At 42.1% G+C, this 27,871-nt stretch overlaps 1 protein-coding gene across 1 annotated transcript; it reads right to left on the minus strand.

Moving 5' to 3' along the window:
* Window positions 1-988: 988 nt before the first annotated feature.
* LOC139580957 (anthrax toxin receptor 1-like) lies at window positions 989-27,538 on the minus strand. Its single transcript, XM_071410178.1, has 18 exons — window positions 26,793-27,538; window positions 19,172-19,243; window positions 17,181-17,252; window positions 16,875-16,956; window positions 16,738-16,768; window positions 16,554-16,627; window positions 16,388-16,456; window positions 15,259-15,339; window positions 14,968-15,028; window positions 13,647-13,745; window positions 13,131-13,200; window positions 11,704-11,782; window positions 11,065-11,160; window positions 10,672-10,710; window positions 7,339-7,437; window positions 6,981-7,148; window positions 6,702-6,782; window positions 989-3,601 (listed from the first exon to the last, which is right to left on the minus strand). The coding sequence occupies exons 1-18, from the start codon at window positions 26,948-26,950 to the stop codon at window positions 3,338-3,340; spliced, it is 1,695 nt and encodes a 564-aa protein (XP_071266279.1). The 5' UTR covers window positions 26,951-27,538; the 3' UTR covers window positions 989-3,337.
* Window positions 27,539-27,871: the final 333 nt, after the last annotated feature.

The following is a 27,871-nucleotide window of genomic DNA, read 5'->3' on the forward strand; positions in this document are numbered from 1 at the left end:
ATTCTGTTCTAATGAAATAGACTACATTTTCTTCATATCATGCTTCTTTAGACCTATCTCAAAGTCTGCATCAGTGGCTTGTAGGCTATGTGTGGAAGCCAGGAGATACTAAATGTGTTTATGTTCATTAACGTCAATTACCGTGAGACCGACAGTCATTTGCTTGACAAAAAAAAATCTCTTACGCTACGCCCTATCCCGGATTTACATTTACTATGTTACGTCTAGTCTATGAGACCAGGCTGAGTGACCACAACACCATATCGTGGCAAAGTGGATCATACTGAAGCTGCTGAAAGTGTGTGTGTATGTGTGTGTATGTGTGTGTGCGTGTGCACTTGTGCATGTGTTGTCTCCTATCCAAATGTACTGGGTGGAGCAGCAAAGAAGAAACTCGAACGTGTGAAAAAGGGGTCAGTGAGTGCTCCTTTTACAACACAGAGCCATTCACAGAGCCAACACAGAGCCAACACAGAGCCAACACAGAGCCATATGAGGACATTCACATAATATGAAGGCTTGCTGCGTTGAATTGGATTTACGTAGAGTTTGGCACAGTCTGAATATTACCCTAGGTGTTTCATTCATTTTCATTTTTGTGACAGTGTAATAAACATAGAGATCCTATTAAATGTAATATTCTAATGACTAATTCTATGGTAATAAAATGTATTGTGCTCACAATGCCCTCAGTAGAAGACATTGTTAAAACAAGTGGCTGGCGTATTGATGGTGTATTAGTAACAAAGTTCTAAATGTGTTTTTCCTCCATGGTGGTGCTGCCCCTGAGCTCCCCTGTCCGTGAGGTGAGGAGGCCAGCCACAGCCACCCTACAGACACTAGCCCAGGTGGATAGCTCTCCCTTCCACCCCATCATAGACAGGCTGCTGAAGACCACCGAGGAGCTCACCACTGGCCCAACTCACCTCAGATAGGTCAGACACACACACACACACACACACACACACACACAAAAACAACCCATTAGTTTCATATAAAAGCTTGAAAGTCAACCTTTATTAATACTGTAAAAAAAAAAAAAAAACATGTCAAAAAAGAGAATCTTAAGACGTCTTTCCATACTTGTTTCAGTACTCCCATTAATACATGAAAAACAATGGCTAACATGTAAAAGAATGGTTAACATTTAGCGCAGGGGTGTCAAAAATATGGCCAGCGGGCCATTTTATACTTTAAAATCACAAAAACAAAATCGAAATAGTATAAACATTATAATGGACCAGCGTGCTAATAATCACTGAAATGAAAGCTATGCAGAAAGGGAGCGTAGGAAATTCTAAAAACTATGGGTAGAGGACTATTTTTTGCAAATTTTGACAGCGAGGAAATATAACACATTTTCAGTGCGGCCCTCCGGACCTCGTTGAAGACCGAATACGGCCCCTGGGGGCAAAATTAGTTTGACACCCCTTATTTAGCTTCTCAGAGCTTTCTCTCAGGAGAACACAGCCCCACAATGGTCCTGATGATCATTCTGAAGCATAGAGACAAAAATGCACCAGGGACTACATAATAATGAGGTCTATTTAACGTTGTTGCTCGCTCCTCTTACTATGCCATTGCTTGAGTGGGATGATGTTCAAATAAAGGGCCATAAATCCATTCATACAAATGGAGGATGTTCATCATTGTCAAAAAGTAGAACTATATTATTACACTTGGGTGCCATAGAGCTTTATTTGTGTCGTACCAATAAAAACAAACTAAATGCATGCACCTCTCTTAATCATCATCATCATCATCATCATCCTGAACAGCTTTCAGCAGTGCTACACAATATCAAAGGAATATAGTAACACAATGGTATTATAGGTCATAATCGAATGAAGTACATTATACAAAGAGAGTAGAAAAATCTAAGTAGAACAATTCTGAAAGGTACCGTGTGTGATAAGCATATAATAGTATTCCTCAACCTTTGTCTGTACCAAGGACCGGCATGCTATGGACTTCCTCCTTTGAGGGCTTGATTTAAATCAGTGTTGGTTCATGGACACATCACTGAAATGTCATGTGCCTTTTGATACAGGACAGTTGCACTTAGGAGGGCAATAATTCCATGACCTAGTGCCGGATTATAGACCAATGGGGTTGAGAAACACTGCCATATGAAGTTGCGCGAATAGGTGTTTGTTTACATGCACAGTGTCCATCTTTGTCAGTGGACACCTTTGTCGTATTCAAGTACGCTCCTCTAGGTCTTTGGGGTTAATAAATTAGAGATGTGGTGAACTGCCCTGCAGTTGCAATGTGATTGTGATTCAATAAAAAAAAAGGTAAACAATACAATGTATAAAAGTAAAGTACAGTTTTGAGACTGTAAAAAATGGATGAGAGCCAATGACCTGACTTTAGCTGTTTTGTTAGAGGTTCATGATTCAAAAGTGATTTAAAAAACTAACAATATAAAAAATGATGCTATATCTGAACTGCATTCAATGTTGACAGATACCAATATCAACTTAGATAAACCTGGGTTCATCCTTAGAGATAATCACCAACAAAATTTTTACGCTAACAAATCTCTTACGCTACGCCTATATATGATTCTCAACTAACTCATTCAGGGGATGTAACAAAAAATATCAAGGTGTTTGTGCGCCTCATTTTCGGCAGACCATGTGCTCCTATCCTGAGAGAGTATACTGTATAAGCAGAAATCTTACGTGTTCAGTCCATATAAAAAGTGTCCCAGTGTCAACTTATGCTTATACGCTTATGGCTTCCGGCAACACTACCAAACGGGAGTAATTAAAATGGGTTTCTTGAACGGAATATGGAATAACCCACATGGGCTAAAACTGGCTTTCTCAGTCTGTGTAAACTTATTTGGACATGAGAAACAAATATTAAACTTAATCAAACCAGTGCCATGTTTTGTTGACCCCCTAAAAAAAATTGCCCTTTCAAATCTTCCAATTTACAAAATAGAGATGTAAAAAGATACATCTAAAAATGTACAAAAGAGAGATGAAAAAAGCTCCAAATTCTACATCATCTAGATTGGTTTGATAGCAAAATCCAATCCTTGTGGTTGAAAGTAAATCGACTCAGAGATGACTAAAGTTACATAGTCTCACTCTACTGTCGCCTTGCCACTAACCATCATAACATACTCAGTAGGTGATCAAATCATTTCATCCATTGCAGTATGTTTCTTTCTATGACTACATATTTTGCTGTCCAGCAACAAACCATAATGTCTCCTGCTAATTTCACCCCAACTCCAATAAATACTGTGCTTCTTTTCGGGTTGAGGGAGCATCTTTGGCAATGTGGACTATTTCTTTATTGGAGTGGGGTCCCTAATTTGCTCTCATGGTCTGCTGTTTGGGCAGGGTGGGGGGCGTGTGGGAGGGGGGCAGGGGGGACCTGGGGGGGTGCGGGAGGGGGGTGGCCCTGGGGGCAGCTGGGTGACGGGCGGCGCTCGCGGCGGCGGGCTGGTCTGTGGTGGCGGCGCTGTAGTGGGGCTGATCAGGGGACGGTAGTCCGAAGCGGGAGGTGGGCTATGGGCCCGGGGAGGTGCCTTGGCTGCTGCCGCTGCCTCGTCCTTCACCCGGGTGAAGTTGATGCATCGACCCTGAGGGGAAAGAGACAGTAACATCAGATTACACAGGGATCAATGTCCTAAAAGTCAGGAGGTATACAGGACGCCATTAAGCTACAGTAAAGACATAACTCAGATTACATTGTAACCCCCTCCCTGACATGATCCAGCCCCTCTCCCACGTACAGCACACAGGTGTCTAACTCTCATCTAGGCTAACACCTCTGAGCCCAGCTGACCCCATGGTCATGGGACGGTCACTACCCTTTCTGTCTGTTCCAACCAGGACCAGCTGGCTGGACGGTTACCCATCAGCCTCTGCTGTGACCCCCCAAACGCCCTCTTCCCAGTACAATGTTCTGTTCCAATGTACTGTTGCTGTTGCCAATGAAACTGTGGCTGCTTTCCAAAAACTCCATGTTGTTTATAGCACCATATGGAGAATGAGAGAGAGAAAAATAGATAAAGGGGGGAGAGAGACAGAGGATTGGTAGGGGGGAGAGAGACAGAGGATTGGTAGGGGGGAGAGAGACAGAGGATTGGTAGGGGGGAGAGTTCTTGAGACAAATAAATTGATTTTGTTGATAAACTTTTGCTTTGCTCTCTATACTCATCCACAGCAGCTACATAGTTTAAACCCCCACCAGCCACCACAGTGGCCTCTTACTGTGAACTCTCGTGGTTTATGGCCTAACTCAGACTCATGCCCTTACTGGAAAGACAACCCAGTAAGCCTTTTTCCATCCCCCACGCAGATAGGCAGGCATGGACTTACTAGGGTATACTGTAGGACTGTAGAGGCATTTAACATTATGCAAACACACAAACACTGAGTGACCGCATCGGCAAAAAAATCAAAAACAACCGAGGACACATTCCATTCATCCTGACTTGTAAATTATGCATCAAGGAGAAAAAAATACAGAAATCCTCTGGTAACCAAACACTGTCTCCTCAAATCCACTCTAAGTCTCTGACATTCCTTCCAGTCAATAACAGGATGAGAACAAGAGAGGGATGTTGAACATAAAATCAAAATATCCTTTCATTCTCTGCAGACCCTTTGAGAGGTTCATTTCAGCTACCTTTCTGCGAGTACTTCACATTGAACCAGTGTGGTTCGAGACATTGAACCAGAAACTTACAACACAAAGGCAAGACAAAGAATGTCCTTCGAACCTCCCTTTTCCAATGTCTGCCATTAAACCCAGATGTCATAAAACAGACTAGCCAGGGCTGCTTCAGAAGGGTTCGTGTCCCCGCTGGTCGAGACGACTCTCGCGGTTGTCTCCGCTGCCTATTACCTCATGCCCTTCGCAGTGCAAACTCTCCATCAGGGGAGACATTAAATCAAAGCCTCTAGTTTAACCTCAAGAGTCAATCTGCTCGAGCACGTGATGTTTTACATAGGAGCTCGCGGAGAAGTCGGAGAGTAGTTGGAGGCAAATAGCTGAGGTCCAAATAGCTGAGGTCCCTAGGACTAGGGCTACACACAGAGGGAGATGACTAAACCAGACTAAGCACGCTAATCATACCCTGTACACTATACTGCACTCAACCTAAACTAAGCAAACAGGGAGAGGGTCTGTGTCCAAAACCAGCACAGAGAATCCCATAGTGGAGTGGGAGAGGAAGATGGAGCGAGGGGTGTGTAGAGAGGGAGAAGACTGACGGAAGGGTCAAAGAGAATGAGAAATAAAAGAGGAACAGATGGTGCCTTTCTGTTTTTCAGTGTCGTGGAGCTACATAGCTACATGAGTTGTATTCAGAGAGGACGCATTGACTAGGGGACATAGCAGCTCCATTGTGGACGGATGAAATCAAAGGAAACTAGGGATTGAACTGTAAAGGCTTCCAGCCAAGGCTTCTCTCAATAGTGCCATTCAGGACACAGGCGTCGTCATAGCAATCTGCATGGTAATAAAATGCAACATAGCAACAGACTGAAATATGTCTGTCAGGCATCCAGATCGGACCTTGGCCAAATGGGTCCAATGGAACACACAAGGCCTGTGCATATGCTGTGAACGCCAATATGGCCGGTGTGTGTATGTGTCTGTGTGTGAGAGGGAGAAAGAGAGAGAGGGAGTGTGAGTGGGAATGATAAGAGCTGTGTTAGCAGCTAGCATGGCCTAGGGGACAGACATGCTGAAAAGTCAGTTTAATGGTTCTCCTCAGGTCACAATTTACACAGGAAAGAACTTGCCTGCCTTGTATTTGTTTCCATTCCCCCTAAAAAAAACAAGATTACACCAGTACCAGTAGGCCTGCCTGGGAATTTTTCTGCTCCTTCGTAACAGACCGCAAATTACTTGAGTAGGCGACGCCATTACACGGAAACACTTCCTCTGGAATAAGCAATGCGTCATGTTTAACCTTTTGCACGTGGTGATCGTTAAAAGTTTTCCTGGGTCAAACCCTTTGAACAAAGTATCGACATCTATTTGGCCGGGAGAATTCTTTGAAATTTGAAGGAAGCCAATCATTAGCATAAGCATCATTGTTCCTCTTTGCGGTCGAAAGCTTATTTTCTGTGTTGTTGTTGAGAGCTTATCTGGCAGTACTTCACTTCTTCTCAGTTCATATATTTGGCTGAGAGAACACTCTTTAAATGTGGAATTCCAGTTAAAAAGGGTTATTTTCTGCAAATAACGCATGATTTTAACTGGCACCTGGAGAGGTGCCACCTCAGCAGGCTAGCTGCAGATCTAGAAGGAAAGAAAGGAGAGGAGGGCTATGGGATAAAGAGTCTCATATAGCCCAGCCCTCCAAGTGCATATCTAGAGCAAAAACTACCTTCAACCAACCCCAAGCCAAACTCCAATCTCCATTTTGATATAAAGGGGCAGTATGGCAGTTCAAACATGTGCCCGATCAGAAAGTAGTTAAAGTCGAGGTTTATAAAACATAAAGTAGATCTGTCTGGAGCGCGTCCACAGCTCTGATTTATTTTCTTTTTATGGCAGCGGCTGATTTGAAGTAGGTTTTTGGGCTCTGCCTTATCATGAACTTTGGCACTGCAGTTGCAGTGTTGGCCACTGCAGGGGCATTTTTTTAGGGAAGTGTAGAGCTGTATGATGAGGGATAGGGCTAAGGCTGGGCTCCCATGGTGTTTTAAGGCTTTAGGACTCACATGATCTCCTGGCTGAGGCCGCATGAGAGAAACCTGGTCGTAACCGCGGCGAAACAGGGCCCAAATGGCGTCCAGTTTACCCTGCAAACAAAGGAAGGGAGACATGGCTATAGTGAATACTGTCAAAAATGTTTCCTGTGTAAAGTGTGCATGGCCAATATGTAATTTCATACTACACACAGTACCCTATTATACATGTATAGGTAGAGAGGAAGAGAGTGTATAAACTAGTCTGAGAATGAAAGGTAGAAAGGAAAGAGAAGAAGAGAGTGTTTTTACCTGTATGGGGGTGTACCACTTCCTGTCTGTGGCTGGCTTCCTGTTGTGGGCCTTCTTGGGCTTGGGCTCGTACGGCTCAAACTCCTGCTCTGGCATTTTCACCACCGCGTTCTTGGGCTTCTCCAGCTTAGCCCCCTCCTCGGTTGAACCCTTCCCTCCCCAGCGTACCTGTAGGAGTGGAACAAAGATGGGGTATGACCTACTGTACCTGTGGAAGTGGGCCTACAGTACATACTACACACAGGCGGTGAGGTAGAGTCTAGAATAAAGTTCCAACTCATGTGTTTGTGAGGAAATATGGGAGATAAAGATGGACATTTATTTGGGTGTAACTGTAAAGTGATTAGATCCACCTCACCTCCATTCTTTTGATTCCTCCGACTCCTCTTCCTCCATAGTAGGATGCATCCACGGTTGGCCACTTCTTCTTGGGCATGCCATCTTCATCATCTGATTCCTGGCAGACAGAAAAGATGGGAGTAAATAATTTACTTCCAAGCAAGTGTTCGATATGCCTAGGGCTCTATTTTCTGCTGGCGTTAAGTCGGAGCTACTGTCAAAATCACGATCTTAACTTTGACTTGTAAAAGCCAGGGTTCTGCTATTTTCCAACCCTGGCGCGAGGGTTGGTAATTTACCTGTCTTACATTAGCTCGCTTGCGCTGAGGTGGGATAGGTGGAAATATTTTAGGCGTGTCTTTAAAAACGTACCAATTTTAAGCAGAGCTAGTGGTGATATTTCAGATTCACCAAAAGCTGGACTTAGCGATAACACAATTGGTTATGGCATCAATTTTGCCAACGGAGGCTCACAGTAGCCTAATCAGTAGCCTTTAACCGATGTTTTATTAAAATATCACAAGCAGCAAAACAGTCAACAGACATTCCCTTTTTTCTTTATATTGAACATTATTTGTCTCCAGCTTCTGTGAAAAGTTTGGCCTCATTAGGCCTATCTGCGATGCCCATTGACTGAAAGGAGTCAGTGACTGTAGGAAGAATGTTTAGGAACAAGTTATAACAACTGCTTATTATTTTTCCTTTATAATTGAGTAAAAAAAATAGCATCTTCCACTTTCATTTGTTGGACCAAACCGTCAATTGGTAGAGCGTGGCACTTGAAACGCCAGGGTTGTGGGTTTGATTCCTACGGGGGACCAGTATTCACCCACTTGGCATTTTTCCTATTTTGTTGCCTTACATCCTGAAATTAAAATGTTTTTTGGGGAGTTTGTATCATTTGATTTACACAACATGCCTACCACTTTGAAGATGCAAAATATGTTTTATTGTGAAACAAACAAGAAATAAGATAGAAAAACTGAAAACTTGAGCGTGCATAACTATTCACCCCCCCAAAGGCAATACTTTGTAGAGCCACCTTTTGCAGCAATTACAGCTGCAAGACTCTTGGGGTATGTCTCTATAAGCTTGGCACATCTAGCCACTGGGATTTTTGCCCATTCTTCAAGGCAAAACTGCTCTAGCTCCTTCAAGTTGGATGGATTCCGCTGGTGTACAGCAATCTTTAAGTCATACCACAGATTCTCAATTGGATTGAGGTCTGGGCTTTCACTAGGCCATTCCAACACATTTAAATGCTTCCCCATAAACATCTCGAGTGTTGCTTTAGCAGTATGCTTAGGATCATTGTGCTGCTGGAAGGTGAACCTCCGTCCCGGGCTCAAATCTCTGGACTGAAACAGGTTCCCCTCAAGAATTTCCCTGCATTTAGCACCCTCCATCATTCCTTCAATTCTGACCAGTTTCCCAGTCCCTACTGACAAAAAACATCCCCACAGCATGATGCTGCCACCACCATGCTTCACTGTGGGGATGATGTTTTTGGGGTGTTGAGAGGTGTTGGTTTTGCGCCAGACATAGCGTTTTTCTTGATGGCAAAAAAGCTCAATTCTAATCTCATCTGACCAGAGTACCTTCTTCCATATGTTTGGGCACTCCCACATGCCTTTTGGAGAACAATTTAAGCAATGAAAAACAGCAAAAGACAATTATTCCCCCTCCCCCAAACTTTATAGTTGGCACTATGCGTTGGGACAGGTAGCATTTTCCTGGCATGCGCCAACCCCGGATTAGTCCATTGGACCGCCAGATGGTGAAGCGTGATTTATCACTGCAGAGAACGCGTTTCCACTGCTCCAGTCCAATGGTGGCGAGCTTTACACCACTGCAGTCAACGCTTGGCATTGCACATGGTGATCTTAGGCTAGTGTGTGGCTACTCAGCCATGGAAACCCATTTCATGAAGCTCCCGACAAACAGTTATTGTGCTGACTTTGGTTCCAGTGGCAGTTTGGACCTCGGTAGTGATGGTTGCAAACGAGGACAGACGATTTTTACGCGCTTCAGCACTCGGTGGTCCCGTTCTGTGAGCTTGCGTGGCCTACCACTTTGCGGCTAAGACGCTGTTGCTCCTAGACATTTCCACTTTACAATAACAGCACTTACAGTTGCCCGGTGCAGCTCTAGCAGGGCAGAAATATGACGAACTGAGTTGTCAGAAAGGTGGCATCCTATGACGTTGCCACGTTGAAACGTCACTGAGCTCTTTCTGTAAGGACATTCTACTGCCAATGTTTGTCTATGGAGATTGCATGTTCAATTGTCCATGGTTCGAACATGCAGTGCATTTTCGAAAAGGCGAATACAATGTGTGTAGAAAAATATTTCTATGTTAAAGCCAATAAAAAAAACTAGACTGGCTACATGTTTGCTGTAACTAGGCCTATTGTATGGTTATTGTATACTATTTAATACAGTGGATAGGACAACCATCCATGCCTCCTGCCCCAAGAGTCCTTAGGCCTACACACTATGCTCACTGTATGCTCATGGAACGAGAGATGCGATGTATGATATCATGCTTCTGACCCGATCCTAAATGTGTTTTTCCCCCCGTTTAATTTGATTATAAACCAAACTTATTGGAAAGATTCCACCGTCCATGAGTTTGTGTTGAGAATGTACATGGCTGGAATGCAATGCAATTCCGTCTGCTATTTCTGGGGAAGTTCAAATATGATCTGTGAGATGGTTCCATGATGTTTAGAAAACATTCCAATTGGGAGTATAATGGTGAGCGGACGTTCCCCATTTCTCTTCATATTGGATCTTTGTCCAGTTCCTGTGAAAAGTTTGGATGTGCGTAAAACCCTCCATAGTCTAAGTTGCCTTGTCTGTACAATACTCCCACAGGGAGCATTGACGGCGCCTGTAACTGTTTAGACTATTTAAAACAATTGTTTTATATATATATATATTTTTTTTGCAAGACTCAAGCTGTTTCCCCTATCCAGCTGTGCCATTCTCCGTGTAGCCTGCTGCTAGAATGGACGGTATCGCTCGAGACGCAACAAAATTGAATATAACATTGTCGATCAAGTTCGGAATGACAACATTTCATGTGTTCCAACATCTAAAGTCCTGCATCACTATATTGAGAGCTTTTCTGTTTCTAAAATGACGTATTTGGGTGTTCATGTTTTTTCAGAGTCCCTGTATTGCACAAGGAGATGAGGAAGTGACTTGCTGGTTGGCCTAAGTCTGTCAAAAAACAAGTGGAATCGCAAAAAAAGTGTCTGGACCCTTCTATAACATGCCTGCAATTTAACATAAAAAAATTGAGATTTGGTTGTGAAAAAACTAAATGCGCCTTCAAAGGCTGACTTACTGGCTCTGGAGGGGGTGCTGGAGGAGGCTCTTTGATCACCTAGACAGGAAGTTCAGGGTGGAAAGTCACATTAATATTAATTGATGACAGTGACTAAGTGGTCACATCAGGTGTTCATTATCATTCCCTGGCATTTGTCATTTATCATCTGAATGATCAGCAAAACTGACAAAGAAATTGTTACACACTTTTAAAGTCATATCTATTATATTCTGGTAACACTCTTACACAAACAATAACAACATCATTTGCATTACATTGAACCAGGTTACTTTTAAAGGGTTATTAAATCATTCAAATGGCAGTTACTCTGCTAAATGGTCTACTCTATACAGTATAATATAACATGTGGCCCATAATTGCCATCATATTGAACCAATTTTTGATGGTTACCACTGTGCAGCAGAGGGGCCAGAACCACCACATGAACAGCATTGCCATCAACAGGAACAGAACCAGAAGAGTGATGAGAAGGATGGTACCATCAAACTGCCAAGGGAGATAAGAGTCATCGTTAAGACAGGGTTAGGACCCCCAGATACACAGACCAGGAAGACTGACGAGAGATGAGAGAAGTTGAGGAGGGGTCTCAAGATCTAAATAGGGGACAATATGGTTCCTATTAGAGCCTATAGATTGTGGATGGGATGTGGTGGTGTTTTTTCTTTATTTTGTGGGTGAGCGGAGTGCTGGTTAAAATCCCTCTGACGTGGGGGGCTTTTGGGTGGATCATTGCTGAAGCACCTGTGGTTTGGCTCCAGATAGAGCAGAGAAAGAAAAGAAGAGGAGAATGAAACTTACTCAAGCAAAACAGGAGCCCTCTGAATTATTATTATTTATTTTTTTAATAAATGCCCCGGAACAAGATTAAGAGGAGGAAAAATTAGGCAGAAATGAAAAACTGAAAAAGATTAAGATAGAACCAAAAAAATAAAAGCAATTCTGGAAATAGGATAATTGTTTCCCAACATAAGACAATTTCTAGTGAGTTTTTGAGTAGTAGTTGTAATGTGATTGGAAGAGCATACTTACACACTCTGTGGTGGTGATGTGCACAGAGCTAGTGATGAACGACAGGCCTTCATTCATGCTCACTTGTAGATAAACAACCCTGAAACACAAAAACACACATGGTTTCAATACAGGATACACAAATGGAAGCAAATGATGCTAGTTAGGACTTGCTTGGACAAGACAGCTGATTGGCAAAATGGCACCGTTGTACAGTGCCACACAAAAAGAGCTTTGCGCCCAACAAACAAACAGGCTATTATTGCTCAGACGTGTTATTACATGTCTGAGACTAAGTAGGGCATCGGCACTGGCATCAAAGTTGGTTAAACCCTTTGTCAGCCCAAGACAAGTTTGACCTTGCCCGGTGAAAATCAATCGATGCCCATATCACATCTCTTTTTCTTCCTATCTCCAAAAACTACTGCCAGTACCTTTCCCTTCGGGGCGCAAAACAATTCTAGCCAGGAAAACATATCAAACCTCAATGAGAAAAAAAAAACACATTTTGAATTCCACACATTTTTTCTAGGGGTGCAAAGCACGTAGACTGATCAAGAGGGTATGCGAACTAGGCCATTTTTGACTGATAAAGCCTCTTCAGGTTTGACTGTCTGGAGTCGGGTATGTGGTTTAAGTTCATGTGCACGCATACCTCAGTGCCAGCAAACAGCTTCTTATCCCTTAAAGAAGTAACGATCAAAGGAAAAATATGGACAGTTGGACTTGGGCCATGTTCACATTTTGTAGAGATGTGAGTATGTTTGTGCGTGTGTGTGAGGGAATGGTGATACATTTGACCATGGGGTGCTAACTGCCAAATTACTCTTCAGATGAAGAGAAGATGACAGAAGAGGAGAAAAAAATAAGGAAGAAAAAATATGGCAGAGAGGGAAGGGAGAGAGAGAGAGAGAGAGAGAGAGAGAGAGAGAGAGAGAGAGAGAGAGAGGAGTCCCTGTAGCCGGGTGAAGGGAGAGGAGAAGGTAGAAGGCTGGAGGGAGAGGGTAGAGGACAGGAGAGAGGTAAGCAGAGAGGGGAGAAATTAGTGGAATGTGGTGATGAAAAAAAGAGGCTCTAAAGTGGTTTGTTGATTTAGAAACGAAGCCAGCTGATGGATGATGGGTGTGTCTGTTGTTAGGATTAAGGGGCAACCTTAACCCAACACCGTCCTCATTATGAATACACAGGGCTCTAACCAATGAGGATCTAAACGAGTGCTCATCGTCATATAGAGAGAATAGAGGAGGAGTGGACTGTGGCCCTGACAGGGATCGTAAAGACACCCTAATGCACGGCAGGCTTCTTCTGGGTCTCTCCCTCTGTTAGTGTGTTTGTTTGCGAGGGCTGGAGAGTGATCGGCTAGACATGTGGTTAAGAAGCAACACACTCTCATCCTACAGGGATACCTCGGACCATTTTAAAACGGATGTTAAAAAAAAGTTACTCACTGCCCAACTTCATCTATAACCGGAGCTGTACACAACAGGAACGTGTCTTCGATATCCACAGGCTTCTCATCTGGGGAGAGAGCCCAACACTTTTGTCAGCGGTTTCCTGAAGTAACTTAAGTTTCTTCAATCACCTATAGTACTTCATGCATGTTACAGCTGAAAATACACATTAGTATAAAAACACTTGGTAAGCCTACAGTGTTTTAAAGGTAATTATAAACTGGGTGGTTCGAGCCCTGAATGCTGATTGGCTGACAGCCGTGGTATATCAGACCATATACCATGGGTATGACAAAACATTTATTTTTACTGCTCTAATTACGTTGCTAACCAGTTTAAAATAGCAATAAGGCACCTTGGGGGTTTGTGGTATATGGCTAATATACCATGGCTAAGAGCTGTATCCAGGCACTCCGCGTTGCGTCATAGATAAGAACAGCCCTTAGCCATGGTATATTGGCCATATACCACACCCCCTCAGGCATTATTGCGTAAATGTAACCAGGTACTCACTAATTGTGAGGGTGTCATTGACTTTAAAGCTGCATAACACCTGCTCTATATTTCTGGCGTGAAGGAAACCATTTCCTCTCACCACCACCTGGAAACTCTCTGGAAATAAAAGACAACAGCTTTAGTGTAGGAAAAATAGTACAGATACATACATACATACATCATAGGCTATCAGACATTACACAATTATGTTGGATAGCATACAAGATTAGGTAGATTGGCTTGGCAACATTGGTTAAATAATACAGAAAACATACTTAGGAAACAGACTGCAGGTCATATGGGACTTGTGTCTCTCGATTGGGAAAAAAGTCATTTATCAAATTGACTTCCATTTGGCAGGCCAGGATAAATTCCATTTAGAGACGCTCTCATAACAAGATCCCCAATACAATACACTCCATTAGCACCAATGGGGATTCCTGTCTGTTGGTGTCATTAGATTGATCAGACTCCTATGCAAGTCAGCTGGTTGACTTGGCTAGCTAGCTAGTTAGCTATCTGGCTAGCTGTTTTGTTTTGACCGCTGGAGCTTAAGGAAGCAAGCAAGCCCAAAGTAAGAGGACAGCAGAGGTCTGTGTGGAGATGATAGAGGCTTGTTGGGAGGAATACAGGGCTACTCTGATCTGTTGCCGACGTGTAGTGGGTTTTCTGGCGCCCTAAACTCTAGAGGCTGCCGGGGGCATTACTCAGGTGGGTGCTGCATGTTGGTGGTGGTCAAGGAGTAGCTGGCTAGCTACCAACGGAGACCTTGCTGCAGGGTGCCCTGTTCAACGGCTCTAAACCAGTACTTCCTTATTCTGAAAGGACCTGTCTTGACTGACCACGGCTTCTGAGGCTTCTCCCTGGCTGTGACAATGATACTCCCTCCCTCCCTCCCTCCCTCCCTCCCTCCCTCACGATGACAATAAACTATTTCTAATAAACGATTTCTTCATTTGTTTATTTAGTTATATTTACATTTGGACTGAACGCTATAATTCAGCTCTTGACTGCCAATGTTGTACACTATGACTGACAATAAACTAAACCTTAAATATAATAATTCATTAGGCAACAAATTGATAAAAAACGAAGTGAAACAGGGAGGGACTCCCTGAATATATCCAATAAGAAACGCTTGTTTAAGTTTTCCATTGCATAATGTGTGCTACGTTTTACTACGGTGTGCACTAATGAATACGTGCCAGCTGAGCCCCAGTCAGAGGGAAGGGCACTGGCACCAGCTTGGCCCCTTAATGAAATTAACACAGCACTTAAGCAATGACAGGGAACTAGCATTGACTGGCATTGATCTGCTTCGTTCCTATAGGGACCCCACCTCCTGCACAAACACTGGAGGGCTCTGCAGCTAAAATCTCAATACAGGACTTCTTGATGATCTGGAGAAGGAGAATAAGGAGATGAATTGAGTTTTGTAGGTTAATATTAGCTACAATTAACTCATAGCTTGTCAAGATTCTTTGTCAAAATAAACAGGTAAATCAAATTTGAGACATTCAGTAGCTGTAGATTACAACATCTTTGTGTATTTTGTCTTTATTTTATCTTTCTTTGAAGGTATGTCTTGTGAAACAGGACTGTCTCTCCTTTCTGTCCAGGGTTTATTTACCGAGTCGATCACTCCTCGCAGGGCTACGAATCCGCCCATCACAGGAAACACATGCTCGATGGTGTCTGCTATGGTGGCCAGCTATAGGAGGAAGGAGAGAGCAGATTTATTTACACAGGCCCAGTGCTTCCTCCTAGCTCACATCTCAGGAACCAGAGACAGACACATATTATTTACATCATGACCCATTCTCTTCAGCGAAGAGTTCAGTGAACACTTGATTTAAGAATTATATTGTATCTCTATAGTCGTAGAAGAAATGTGCTATCTAGAATCTGAACGGATTCTTCGGCTGTCCCCATAAGAGAACCCTTTGAAGAACCCTTTTTGATTCCAGGTAGAACCCTTTTGGGTTCCATATACAACCGTTTCCACAGAGAGTTCTACATGGAACCCAAACGGGCCTAGAACCAAAAAGGGTTCTACCTGGAACAAAAAAAGGTTATCCTATGGGGAATGCTGAAGAAACCTTTTGGAACCTTTTTTTAAAGAGTGTATGGCTCCATCTTTCTCTACATGCATGACCAGGTTAGGGGGAGAATAACAGTACAATGACTGGCACACTAAGCACAATCAGGTACAATCCTAATGTACAAACGACATTGGACAGATGCCTAAACTACTGTGCCTTGACAGGTATGGTATATACAGGTATGGTATATACAGGTATAGTATATGCAGGTATAGTACAGTATATTATGTCCAGGCATTTTGTGAAAGTCAATCTGGGTGGTAGAATGAGTCATAGGGCCAATCAGGTTTCAAATCCAGTTTCACACTGCATGACTCTGAAACATTCTTCTTAGCTAATATGTTAATCGTTTGCATGCTAGTCAAATCACCTAATTTCTCTATCACTAACGCGCAGCCTGGGATATAAGTAGCCCTGCCAACCTCACAAGCAAGCTCAGGTTCAAGGTGAGTAGGTAGATACAATTACAGGATACATAGTCTACAAACGGGTTACTAAAAATGAATAGCACATAATGTAATCATTGTATTGAAAGAATATTGAGTGAGTAGTAAACTGCATGTAATTGTGTACTTTTTGTTTTAATAACAGGTTCCTAAATGTGTTTTCACAGGGGAAGAGGACATGCATCTGTTTCACTGCAAACTAAATCGTTACCTGTGTCTCGTTGAAGTCTTTTACTCCAACACAGTACACCATAGCTCCTAGAGATCGGCTTCTCTCCGCCTGTTTGTTAAAAAAACAAGAATCAACCCCAGAGAACATGTTTTTACATTGTCTTTCCTTCAACAGGAAGGTGAACGCTATAATCCTATTTGAATACCTCCTGTTGTGCAGTGACGAGTTGGTGTTCGTTCAGCTCCCCATCAGTCAAGGCAATGATAACACTTGCTGTTCCTGTAACGGAGAGGTCAATCAATGGTATGACTCGACATTGCCAAGTACAGAAAAAAAATAGATTTTTTATTTAAGTCTAGATGTAGTGACGGACGTCATTGGATGCTTACCAAAGTTTTCATGGTGTATCTGCTCATTTGCCTGAAAAGAGAAGACAATATTATTCTTATTCATCTGTTTAAAAAAAATGTTTAACAGGTAAATAACGTGTGATAAAGTAAGAACCCAGTCAGAAGAAGATATGTACCCTTTGCAAGCCCAGGTGCATGAAGGTGTCTCCACCTGGTATCTCTCTCTTCAACACATTCAATCCTTTTCTTATCTCCACCCTGACAAACAACACAGACCACAGATTGCGTGTCATTGAAAATGTCCTTGGCTGGTCTTTAAAATGTCCTTGCCGAGTAGAACAGATCAAAGTGTAGAGGCCTTCATCACTTTCTTCTGTTTCAAAGTCCTCATACACGACAATGGATGGGTCCCAAATGGCACTGTGTTCCCTATAAAGGGAATAATGTACCATTTGGGGTGCACCCCAACATTTTTTGTGTACCTGTTTTCTGTCAGTTTCATGAGAGTGGTTCCTCTGGATGAGAACACAATAAAGGACATTCTCAACATGGGGCTGTAAAACAACACACAAACAACAGGGTTAGATATACTGTACGCTTTTGGCGCCATTTTCCTTTTGTCGAGCGTCAAAGAGGCCATACTATGTCTGAACTCAACCGATAAACAAACTATAGGGACCACACACTCCAAACCATTTATTTCACTGATTTATTGTGATATGCAAGCATGTGTTTTGACATCAAAAAGTCCCTAGCATGAGAACAACCTTGTCCATCAGAGGAGGTTGGTGGGAAGAGCTATACGAGGACGGGCACATTATAGTGGCTGTAATAAAAATACATAGAATGCTATCAAACACATCAAACATAAGGAAACCAAGTTTGACTCCAATTGATTCCATTCCCGGCCATTACTATGAGCTCCTCCCACCAGCCTCCTCTGATGTCCATACATCTAAGCATAAGTCCGAATTCTCTCGTGTGGTGAGTTCTGTCCTATTGTTTGTGTACGTGCCACGTTAACAAGGGTTCAGGACCCCGTTTCTTCAGACAAATACATACATTGAAGTGAGCATGTTGCGTGCAATACTACAGCACGTTCAAAGTCAATTCCATGGTTGCAGCTGTTGTTTTCGAGACGATGGTAATGATGCAAAACCATGCCGACCAAACGGAGGTAGCAAACTATCTACATTAGATGGCCATATTTGTCTCCCAGCTTGGAACCTCTCGACCTGCCATTATGTTCATGCCATTACAGCGGTGGGATGGTATAAGCAGCATATGCAACAAAATATTTTGCTGTGCGATCTGGAGTTTTAGTTTGGGAGCAGCAGTGCGACTAGAATCAAATCCAAGAAGAAACGTCATGCAAAACAATATTTTCACACATATTTGTCTCCCAGCTTGGAACCTCTCGACCTGCCATTATGTTCATGCCATTACAGCGGTGGGATGGTATAAGCAGCATATGCAACAAAATATTTTGCTGTGCGATCTGGAGTTTTAGTTTGGGAGCAGCAGTGCGACTAGAATCAAATCCAAGAAGAAACGTCATGCAAAACAATATTTTCACACTGTTCACGACACAAACTGTTCACACTCTTCTTGTTGGCGGAGAGAAATCGCTGCAGGTTTAAAGCTTATTTTCCTGCAATTCTATTTGTTTTGCATAGGGGATGGATCCTTTTTTTTGTTTGTTGCCATTTTCAAGCTAATTTCCTGCAATTATACACTTTTTTTGCCATGTCTTATGTGTGTTCATGTGATATTTGAGTGACAAACATTACAACAAAGTCAATGGGCAAAACAAATGTTAGCTGACATGGGCTAGTTGATCTGGACATTTCTGACAAGTTATAAATAGCTCTCTAAGGTCTTCAATGACGGACTTGACAAGAGGAAAACTGCTGACGCATTACCCAATTTAGAAATTGCACCTTGTGCATTCTACGATAACAAATTTCAGGAGTAAGTTGAAAGCCAGACTGAGTTCCTTTTTTATGGTGGGACCACTGGTGTAGATCAGCATGTTTGTGCAATGACTACTTAAATGTGATTAGGATTCTCTGGGAAACACTGACCAACACGTTGGTTCCTACCCTTTCATAACTCCTAGCTGGGTTTTTCATTTGTTGTCATGCCAAACAACACAATCATTCTATTTCTATGATTCCAACAGTTCACCCAAGTGTTTTGGTCTATATTGCAAGTCAAATCACAATTTTTGGTTGAAAAATCGCAATTTGTCTTTTTCAGCCCTACTAATAACCGTGGTAACTTTACCAGTATATGCAAACATCTGGTGGCACAAAAAGAAAGTCAAAGTTATATCTTCTTCAGGAGATGTACCTGTACTTCAAAAGTAAGTAGGATTCATATAGGCTCAATATAGGCTAGATCTCAATCCATTTAAAAATCTATAATTCTTTCAATACATGATATTGAAAATATTTTTCTGATGTTCTCTTACCTGATAAACTTTTCAGCTAGATGCTCCACAAAGGAGTAGATTTCTATCCAGTGGTTTTTGACACTGCCAGATCTTAGAAAGAAAGAATAACAGATGAATACTTACATCGTATGAATTACTGTTGTTTAAAACCACACTTCACAAATTTCCTACGTTTATCCAACACCTCCTAGTAAAGAAAGTGTATGCAAAATATAAAGTGAACACACACAATCCTAGCATAGATATTATTATTAAGCGGACTGGCCTTCCAATGTGTCACGGACAACCTCCATTGACACAAACTAACTCCATGCGTTAGGGAAAAGGAGGAAAGTAGGTTAGGACACATCTGAGGACCAGTCATGACTAATTTAGCAAACTGCCCAGCTCAACTCCCATGGGGCTGAGGAAACAGCTCGGAGCCTCCCTGAGGGACCACGGTGAAGAGCTTCATTTCCTCTCAGACCCACGTGTGAATGGAAGGAAGAGACCTGGCTGGGGGTTGTGGCGGTGACTCGTTACTGAAGGATATAAAACATGGGAAATAAGCTAATTTGTTGAACTGAACCAAACCACAGCCCTGTTAGCGGATGGCTGAAGCAGTAGCTTGAAATAGGACAAAGCTGCTGACGAAGCCGCACATGGATGTCACGTAGTTCTAATCTGGAGCCAGACATAACATTAATTTGTTTCCCAGTTTAGTCTCCGTACTGGTTTCCTGGTGTATATTTTGGTTGTTGTTGTGTAGGATAAGCATACATGATATACTTGGCAGATAGAGAGTTGTGTATATTCTTTTCTAAGCTATCTCCCTCCCTTGTTCTTGTTTTTTCCTCCGACAAACTTCCTGTTTGTCCAGCACATCAAGGCATTGCATCCGTCTGAATCAATGCACCCTGTGAGGGCAAGACTTTTCAAACTAAACAAACCTTACCCAAATAAAACTTGTGGGGGGGAGTCCAGCTAACGTCTCATTGGATGTTCAACAAATGTGTTGAATAAACAAGTGTTCATCTGACGTGGCATGAACACACACAGTTGGATTGGCCCTGACTTGATGGAAGAGACAGTCTGTCGGGGATGCAGTTTGTTTCATTACAAGGGGGAAATACTGCAACTCAAAATGGCTTCTTTCATGTAATGTACAGTCATATAGGGATAGTGTTTCAGTGTTTTTCTAAGACGGGTTAAGCTAAGAACTCCCGCCTTAGATATTTTTTGCATTACGATGGATATTATTTGTGTTGGACAAGAGTGTTCTCTGAGGTACCAGGCAGTCGTGGGATTGGAGCCTGGCTTGCAGTTTCCTCACCTGTATAAACAGCATTAGGAAAGGAAGTGGGCTATTTTCTTGTAAGATCCTCATTGAAAATGTTTTGTGGTACTTCTTCTTTGATCTCATTTTAATAGACTGAGTCAAACCATTACAGCTCAAAGGTTTGGGTTTTGTTCATGTAAAATGTTTTGGAAGTTGTTAACCCAAGCTTCAACAGCTTTGTTGACTAAAATGATTAAGGCCTTGACAACAGGAGTTGGAGATTATATCATAACATGACTGAGTATATGTTTCCTTTTCCTAGTGTGTTATACAATTGATAGATCCTCTGACTATACTCATACATATATGAGAGAGAGAGAGACAGAGACAGAGACAGAGACAGAGAGAGAGAGAGAGAGAGAGAGAGAGAGAGAGAGAGAGAGAGAGAGAGAGAGAGAGAGAGAGAGAGAGAGAGACAGACAGACAGAGAGAGAAAGACAGAGAGAGACAGAGAGAGACAGATAGAGAAAGACAGAGAGAGAAAGACAGAGAAAGAAAGAGAGAGAAAGAGAGAGAGAGAGAGAGAGAGAGAGAGAGAGAGAGAGAGAGAGAGAGAGAGAGAGAGAGATCGGGGTAACATTAGGACAACTGGGATAATTAAAGCAACGTGTTGTTTTTTTATTCATGTCATCTGCTGGGGGGGAAGCAGAAAAGATCCTTCAAAGATCTTCAGTCCAGTGCCTTGTCTGTCAGCACAAACAAGTGACAAGAGGCCAAAATGAATCAGCATCATCAAATTCGAGGGACCGGTGAGGTTGGTGCTCTGACCAACTCCTTTAAAACGGTCCTGGGGAACAACAAGATAACTGATGCTACACGTCTTTTAAAGTCCTAACATCGCGGAGACATTAGGCGACCATCTTTCCCTGTAATTTTTTTGTCTTGGTGGTGGTGTGCACATGAAACGATGTGGCACCGCCGGGGGGGTCACAAACTATGAGATTCTTCACTTGGTCGTGACGATTCTTGATACCACACTGTCTCGCTAAAACGAGGATGTGATGTGATAGCTGGAACGAGCTGTGGCTCAACGCAGCTTCGTAAACGTTTTCAGTCAAACATTCATGCTTGCCATACAGAGTTGAAATATCTAGCCCAATACATTTGGAATTGAATGACATTGTGTGTAAAGACCTTGTCAGAGATGTAACGACTTGACACTTTGGCAAGTACAAATGCATACTAGTGATGGTCATGGCTCCTGCTCGAGAGTACACATTCTGCATCATCTCACTGGCTCCTTCTCTGGAGAGCTCTCATTGGCTATTTAAAAAATGATTTATATATCTTACCTTTATTTAACTAGGCAAGTCAGTTAAGAACAAATTCTTATTTTCAATGACAGCCTAGGAACTGTCAGTTAACTGCCTTGTTGAGGGGCAGAACAACAGATTTTTAGCTTGTCAGCTCAGGGATTTGATCTTGCAACCTTTACGGTTACTAGTCCAACGCTCTAACCACTTGGCTACCTGCTGATCACCGTTCTCAAAATCTTGTCATTGCATATCTCACACTACAAGAGCATTGCAGATGTTGTGCCCATCAAACATGTTTGAAAATATCTGGACATCTGGGTACTGCTCAAAAATGGGATCGGTAGCCCTGAGATTGCGTCTCTGAGGGCTACCCGGGACGCCCGCGCGCCCCAAGTAGGCAACGACATGGGGATTTTGTCTCCAATCTCAAAAACTTGTCTGGGACAGCTAAATTGGGGCCAAAGCCGCGTGGTGTACACCCAGCTTGACAGGCTATGGCCTCAAGGCCACAAGCAACAACTACGTCTCTAGTTTTCTAGGGCATATTTGATTTGGTTGCTTTAGCTCTACCGTTACCAAACACCTCACGGCACTCGGGGAGGCAACATGGACCATTAACATCTAGCAATGCTAAACATGTCAGGACTGCGCTAGATGTCATAGAGAGAAAGTATTCATTATTTTAAACACATAAAAGCCCGGACGACCCAGAGTAAATATATTTTATTTTTTCAATCAAGCCTTTCTTTAGGCTGACTGTGTGAAAACGCACTGCTAGAAGCAGCAAAATGAAGTGAGTCAGGGAGAGAGAGAGAGAGTGTGAGACAAACAGACAGAGAGAGAAGGTTCAGTCGGTCTGGGCCAGGGGTCTAGCCTATTACATGTGGGGGAAAAAGCTCCATCAGACCAGGCGCTCAGTAAAGGCGATGAGCTCTGCTCTCATGCGTGTTGAGAGGAAAATCCAACACCATGAAGCTAGTGTCACATTCCAGATGGGCCTGCTGCATGGTAAGAAGCACCCCAGTCTGCGACCAATTAACTGACTACGCATAGGGATTTGTACGGAGAACCCACTAACCTACTTTTAGCTTGAGGCCTACTTGCTGTGTACTAGGTAGGCCCCCATCTGCAATCTTTATTTTCTCTCTCCTACTCTCTCTTTTTCTTGGATATTTTGTCTCTCTCTCTTTCTTCTTTTCAAAATGTTCTCTGGGTGCAATATTCTCTTGTCTAAATAAATGACTGCCATTCAATGACTGCCATTCCTTTAAAATGTCTGTCTCACTCGGGTCCCTCAACACACTCGGAATTCTAGACGGTATGATAACATTTAACAAGGCACTTATTCCTGCAAAACAAATGTGCCAAAAGCTACTTCTAGCGCTTTAATGGAGGCCAAAGCAGCACCATGGTCCTGAATAGATAAAAAAGCACATTCCACAATGGGAAGGTTTTGACATACTGTATTTCAATTATTTATAGACTTCAGCTGTAGTCCGGTTGGCTTGGACTTTTAAATTATCATGACTTAACATCCAACTTCAATGTCGGCCTGTGAGAAGAACAAGAATGACGAAGACTTGAAAAGGAGGAGAAAATGGCTGCTATATGCAGCGACCATTGGGAAAACACAAGTGCCAAACATAACTGTTTCCATTTGTCCCTATCGCTTGATCAGAAAACAATGATGGGTCGTTCCATATGAATTCAATCACTTTCTGATCGCACGCACCCCTTTTGAACGGAACCTTCCATACATGTTTGTCCATGGTAGAAGTTGTCAGAAAGTGACTTTTTGGAACTGAATGCCAAAACATTCTGGAGATAGAGGTGCTCAAAGTTGACCCATTTTGCATACCCAACCCTACCATTAGACCTCCATGTCTTCATCACTGGAAAAGATAAACGGTTGAGTTTGATATCATTTGAAAGCTTACAAACTATTTTAAAATATCTTAAGATTTTTTAAATATAAATGAACAATTATGCAATCTTTTAATCTTCAACAGCAATTATGTAAAAATGTGTAAACTCAGATTTGTCTTATTTTCGCATATGTTCTAGTTTAGACCCTAATTTACATAATCTGAGGTGTTTGTGTTGTGCCTTCCATTGGTTGAGACACAGCATAACTCTTGAATAAAGGGTGGGTGTCATTTGATCCATAGAACGAGAATTAATAGAATGGACCTATACCTTCAGGTCACTGCAATTTAGCTGGTACACCATTTCAATTTCAAATTTAACTTCCAATTACAACCAAAAAGATGGCCGCCGGTCTACACACCGTCGAATGTCAACTTGAATGGGAATGTCTAATCTACTATCTATATTTCTATGATTTCAATTGGTTTCCTATGGAAGATTGACAGTATAATTTAAAACAACAGATATTCCCACTCAAATGCACATTAAGACTAGCTGTCGCCATTGGCGTCGGCTAATGGGAAACCTAATAAAATACCCCGCAAAATAAAAACATTCTCTGATGTGTGAACATTCAACCATCTTTGTCAATTCTATACACATTTTAGTACATTTATCAATCAAAACATGACTGACACCCACCCTGTAATCAAGAGTACGCCGAGTCTCAACCGATGGTGGGCACAACACAAACAACTCTGATGATGCAAAATAGGGTCTAAGCTACAACATACTGTATATGAGCATGAAAAAAATAAGAGTTTATGTGTTTTTAGATAATTGGCTTTATAGGTTAAAAAAAAGAGTTACATTAGTATTTTTAAAACATTTTGGTTCAATAAATGATAAAATACTTTGACAACCCTCTTTGTAAGCTTTCAAATGATATCATATGGATATCTAATGGTAGGGTTGGGTATGCAAAACGGGTCAAACTTTGAGGACCTCTATCTCCTGAATGTTTTGACATTCAGGTAAAAAATGGTCCCTTTCTGACCACTTCTACCGTGGGTAAACATGCATGGAAGGTTTTGTTCAAATCAAAAGGGCTGAAAGTGATCAAAATCTTATGGAAACCACCCTGATATCTGTGGAAAAAAAATCTGCTAGAGCATCAGAGCTTCTAGCATCATGATCCTGTTTCCTATAAACGGTGAATGTCCCATGGGCCAGTGTTTTTGCGTCCTACAATTGGTAAATGCGGGTGTGCCAGTCACAAGTAGCCTAAGTGAGGACAAGGAAGTTATTTTAGCAGACCAAAGGTAAAACTAGGTTGTTTCCCCATACCATCTGATGAGAATTAGCTACAGTGGTAGGTAGGAGTGTGTTTTGAGGATCTTTATTGTGCAGAACATCTGGCATCAGTACCAGTCTGTGGTGATAGAAACATGCCTAAAACAATCCCTTTGTGTCGTGTTCCTTACAAAACAGCAGGATAGGGCCTACCAGTCTGATTCAGCACAAACTCATACCTCTGTAGGCCTATGGTACACCACAACATATGACAGCTTAAAGTTGGTTCTCTTTGATCCACCATCCATTTGGACCCTGACAATAATGATACATGATATCCACATGGTCCATTTTCCTTTATTCAGTGGCCACTTGGCTGGGGGAGATTTTTCCATAAACTAGTCGTGAAGCCTAAAAGGACTAATATTCAAAGAAACTCGAGACCAAGTTGCTGTAGACTAGTTGTAGCCCTATGCAGCATGACAAGAGGCAGGAGTTTTTTCCCTGACCTGGAGAAAAAAACTATTGGTCCTGTAGAATATACAGTAAATAAGGCACAGAGTTCTTCCAGCTCAGGAAAAACTCCAGACCCTAAGCATGACTCAGTAGCCAAGCCACTGTACAGAGGGCTATATCCTGTTAACCTCCATACATCCTGTTAACCTTAATCTTAGGTCTGTGCATCTAATAAACAGCTCAGGCCCTAGGGATGAGGGGATGTCCATAATGAGCATTCGTTTGAAGTCAGGAACCTCAAACAGTGGCACCAACATCCACAACCAGGGCCACAATATATCAAGGTTTAATCATACATCTACTATGAGTTGTGTTTATAAATGACATTCTATCTAAAATATGCTTCAATCTGATCTGATCTATTACATAAAGGCGCTAGGCTTAGGCTATAGCAGGACGTAAAGGTCTCTATAGTCTACTTTTCTCTCCTGAGACAGTGAGAGAGGCCTGCTGCTGGTCTAGCGTAAGATGTTGGAACCACAAAGATTTTTCCTATGTGGGTGGAAAGGAGGAAATGCATGAATTGGTCACTCTATGAAAACTATACTCCTGAATGTTAGTTGTAGGTAGTCATGTACAGACCGTACAGACTGTGTCTTATTCCCCATTCTTTAATGTGAAAAAGTAAGTAGTGGACCTTGTAAAGATACCCGCGGGCATGCACAGACGTGCATCCCCCATTAGGACAGAAGGAATAAAAAAAGATACAGAGAAGTTTATGATCACTTGTACTGCTTATTCAGCTAACGCTTCGAACACACTGCCGGCATCTTGCGCAAATTGGTACACAACATCATCTGGATATGTATGCAACAAAAGTTCAACATTCAGCTACCGTTTCTGCCAAGCCGTCTACGCACACCGAACGCACTGCAAATGCCTCTGCAACGCAATGCTGCAAGGCAAACGCAAGCGTTTCATTGGAAATGAATGTAATTCTGGTGTACCAAAATGCAATGACGATGTCGGTGTGTTCGATGCATAGAGTCAGCCTCCTACTGCATCACCACGCACACGCGCGCACACACACACTACTGCCTGTTGATTAATAACTTAATGAATTTATCAAGTTAATTTGTGAGCAGCCTATATAGATTATTTATCCCTGCCTTGTGCAAAAAAAGAGAGGTCAGACTGTACAGAAACAGCTGTAACAGCTGGAATAAATGATTTACATTACTCATTATTTGTAAGTGCATTAACAGTCTGCAACGTCGTAAAAACACTAAAACGTTTGTATTTTAACTTTTTATTTTACTTAAACAGTGTAGGCTATGCTATTGGCATATGTGTGTAACCAGAGAAGCTTGGCATCTCAATATAACGGTATCTTGGGTTTATTTAGCCTATGCAGTATAATAATAAATATGGCATTTTGATAGTAACTTACTTGTCAAGCACAAAATACAAGTCGAAAGCCCCTTGACATGTACTTTCCTCCTCTTCTTTATCGATTTGCTCTGGTTCAGCATTTACGGATGCTAAAGTGAACATAAAAAATCCAAGGAAAAGTAGGACGAGAGACATTTTCACCAAAAACCTCGCCATTGTTCCCCACGAAAAGGTAAATTCCTTCAAAAGCTCAATTGGAAAAAGTCAATGCCGTCTTACATCCCCAAAAGTGTTTGAATTACTTCTCTAGGCAGAGATGCCCATAACAAAACAACACACGGTCAAAGCTGTCGAGATTGTTGTTGCACTCAGTTTCCAAACATTACTGACTGCCTCCCCCCTGGCAATTATTGGATGGGCGACGAGGGCGAGAAATACCATAAAGCTTACGGCACTTTGTTCTCCTCGGAAAAAATATAAAATAATTTGTTCAGTGATTTTACTATCCGATATAGACATATAATCCTTTCATATTCGTATTAAAAAAATAGAGTGTAGTAGGCCTATTTGATAAACAAATACAATGTTTCATTGCGTTAGAATAGATGTGGATAATTCACAAAATGCACGTTTCCTGTCAAATTGTCAAAACGAGTTTTAGTTAAAAAAGCAAAATGGAGACTGGCAATGCAAAGCAATGTTAAGAACTGGGAGCTTGGGACAAACTTGGCTGAAATGAACCAGGTTTCATATTTCTGCTAGGAGAGAAAGAAAAATCCACCTTGCGCCTCCCTCTCAAGAGGCTAACTTTGGAAAACAGGCATGAAAACAGCCATGGACAAAGAAGTGATGAGCTGAGCATCCACTGATGTAGTTATAGAAAAATCCCATCTGTCTTGAATGTTGTTGTAGCCTAATAACTCAACTTGGCAATACAAATTTAAATTAACCACCGAAATCATTACGTATGCCTACTTTGTATTTATTTGATAAACAAATCTCATTGCTATTTCCTAATTAGGTATGTCATCCTAGCGTGAGCCAACCAACGCCTGGCTAGGCTCGTGCACCAGACAATTTCTCATGAGCCTGAAAGATCAGGCTATAATACACACCGGACCTAACCTTGCGACATAT

This window comes from Salvelinus alpinus, chromosome 7 (assembly GCF_045679555.1).
Source record: "Salvelinus alpinus chromosome 7, SLU_Salpinus.1, whole genome shotgun sequence".
Taxonomy (NCBI): Eukaryota; Metazoa; Chordata; class Actinopteri; order Salmoniformes; family Salmonidae; genus Salvelinus; species Salvelinus alpinus.

Bases quoted from the DNA above. Each gene is read 5' to 3' on its own strand.
- LOC139580957 (XM_071410178.1), bottom strand. From the start codon at position 26,950: ATGGCGAGGTTTTTGGTGAAAATGTCTCTCGTCCTACTTTTCCTTGGA. The intron at 15,340-16,387 runs GTAACGATTTAG...TTCCTCCTATAG, and splicing joins AAGACTTCAACGAGACACAG to CTGGCCACCATAGCAGACAC. The intron at 10,711-11,064 runs GTAACCATCAAA...CTTCCTGTCTAG, and splicing joins GGCCCCTCTGCTGCACAGTG to GTGATCAAAGAGCCTCCTCC.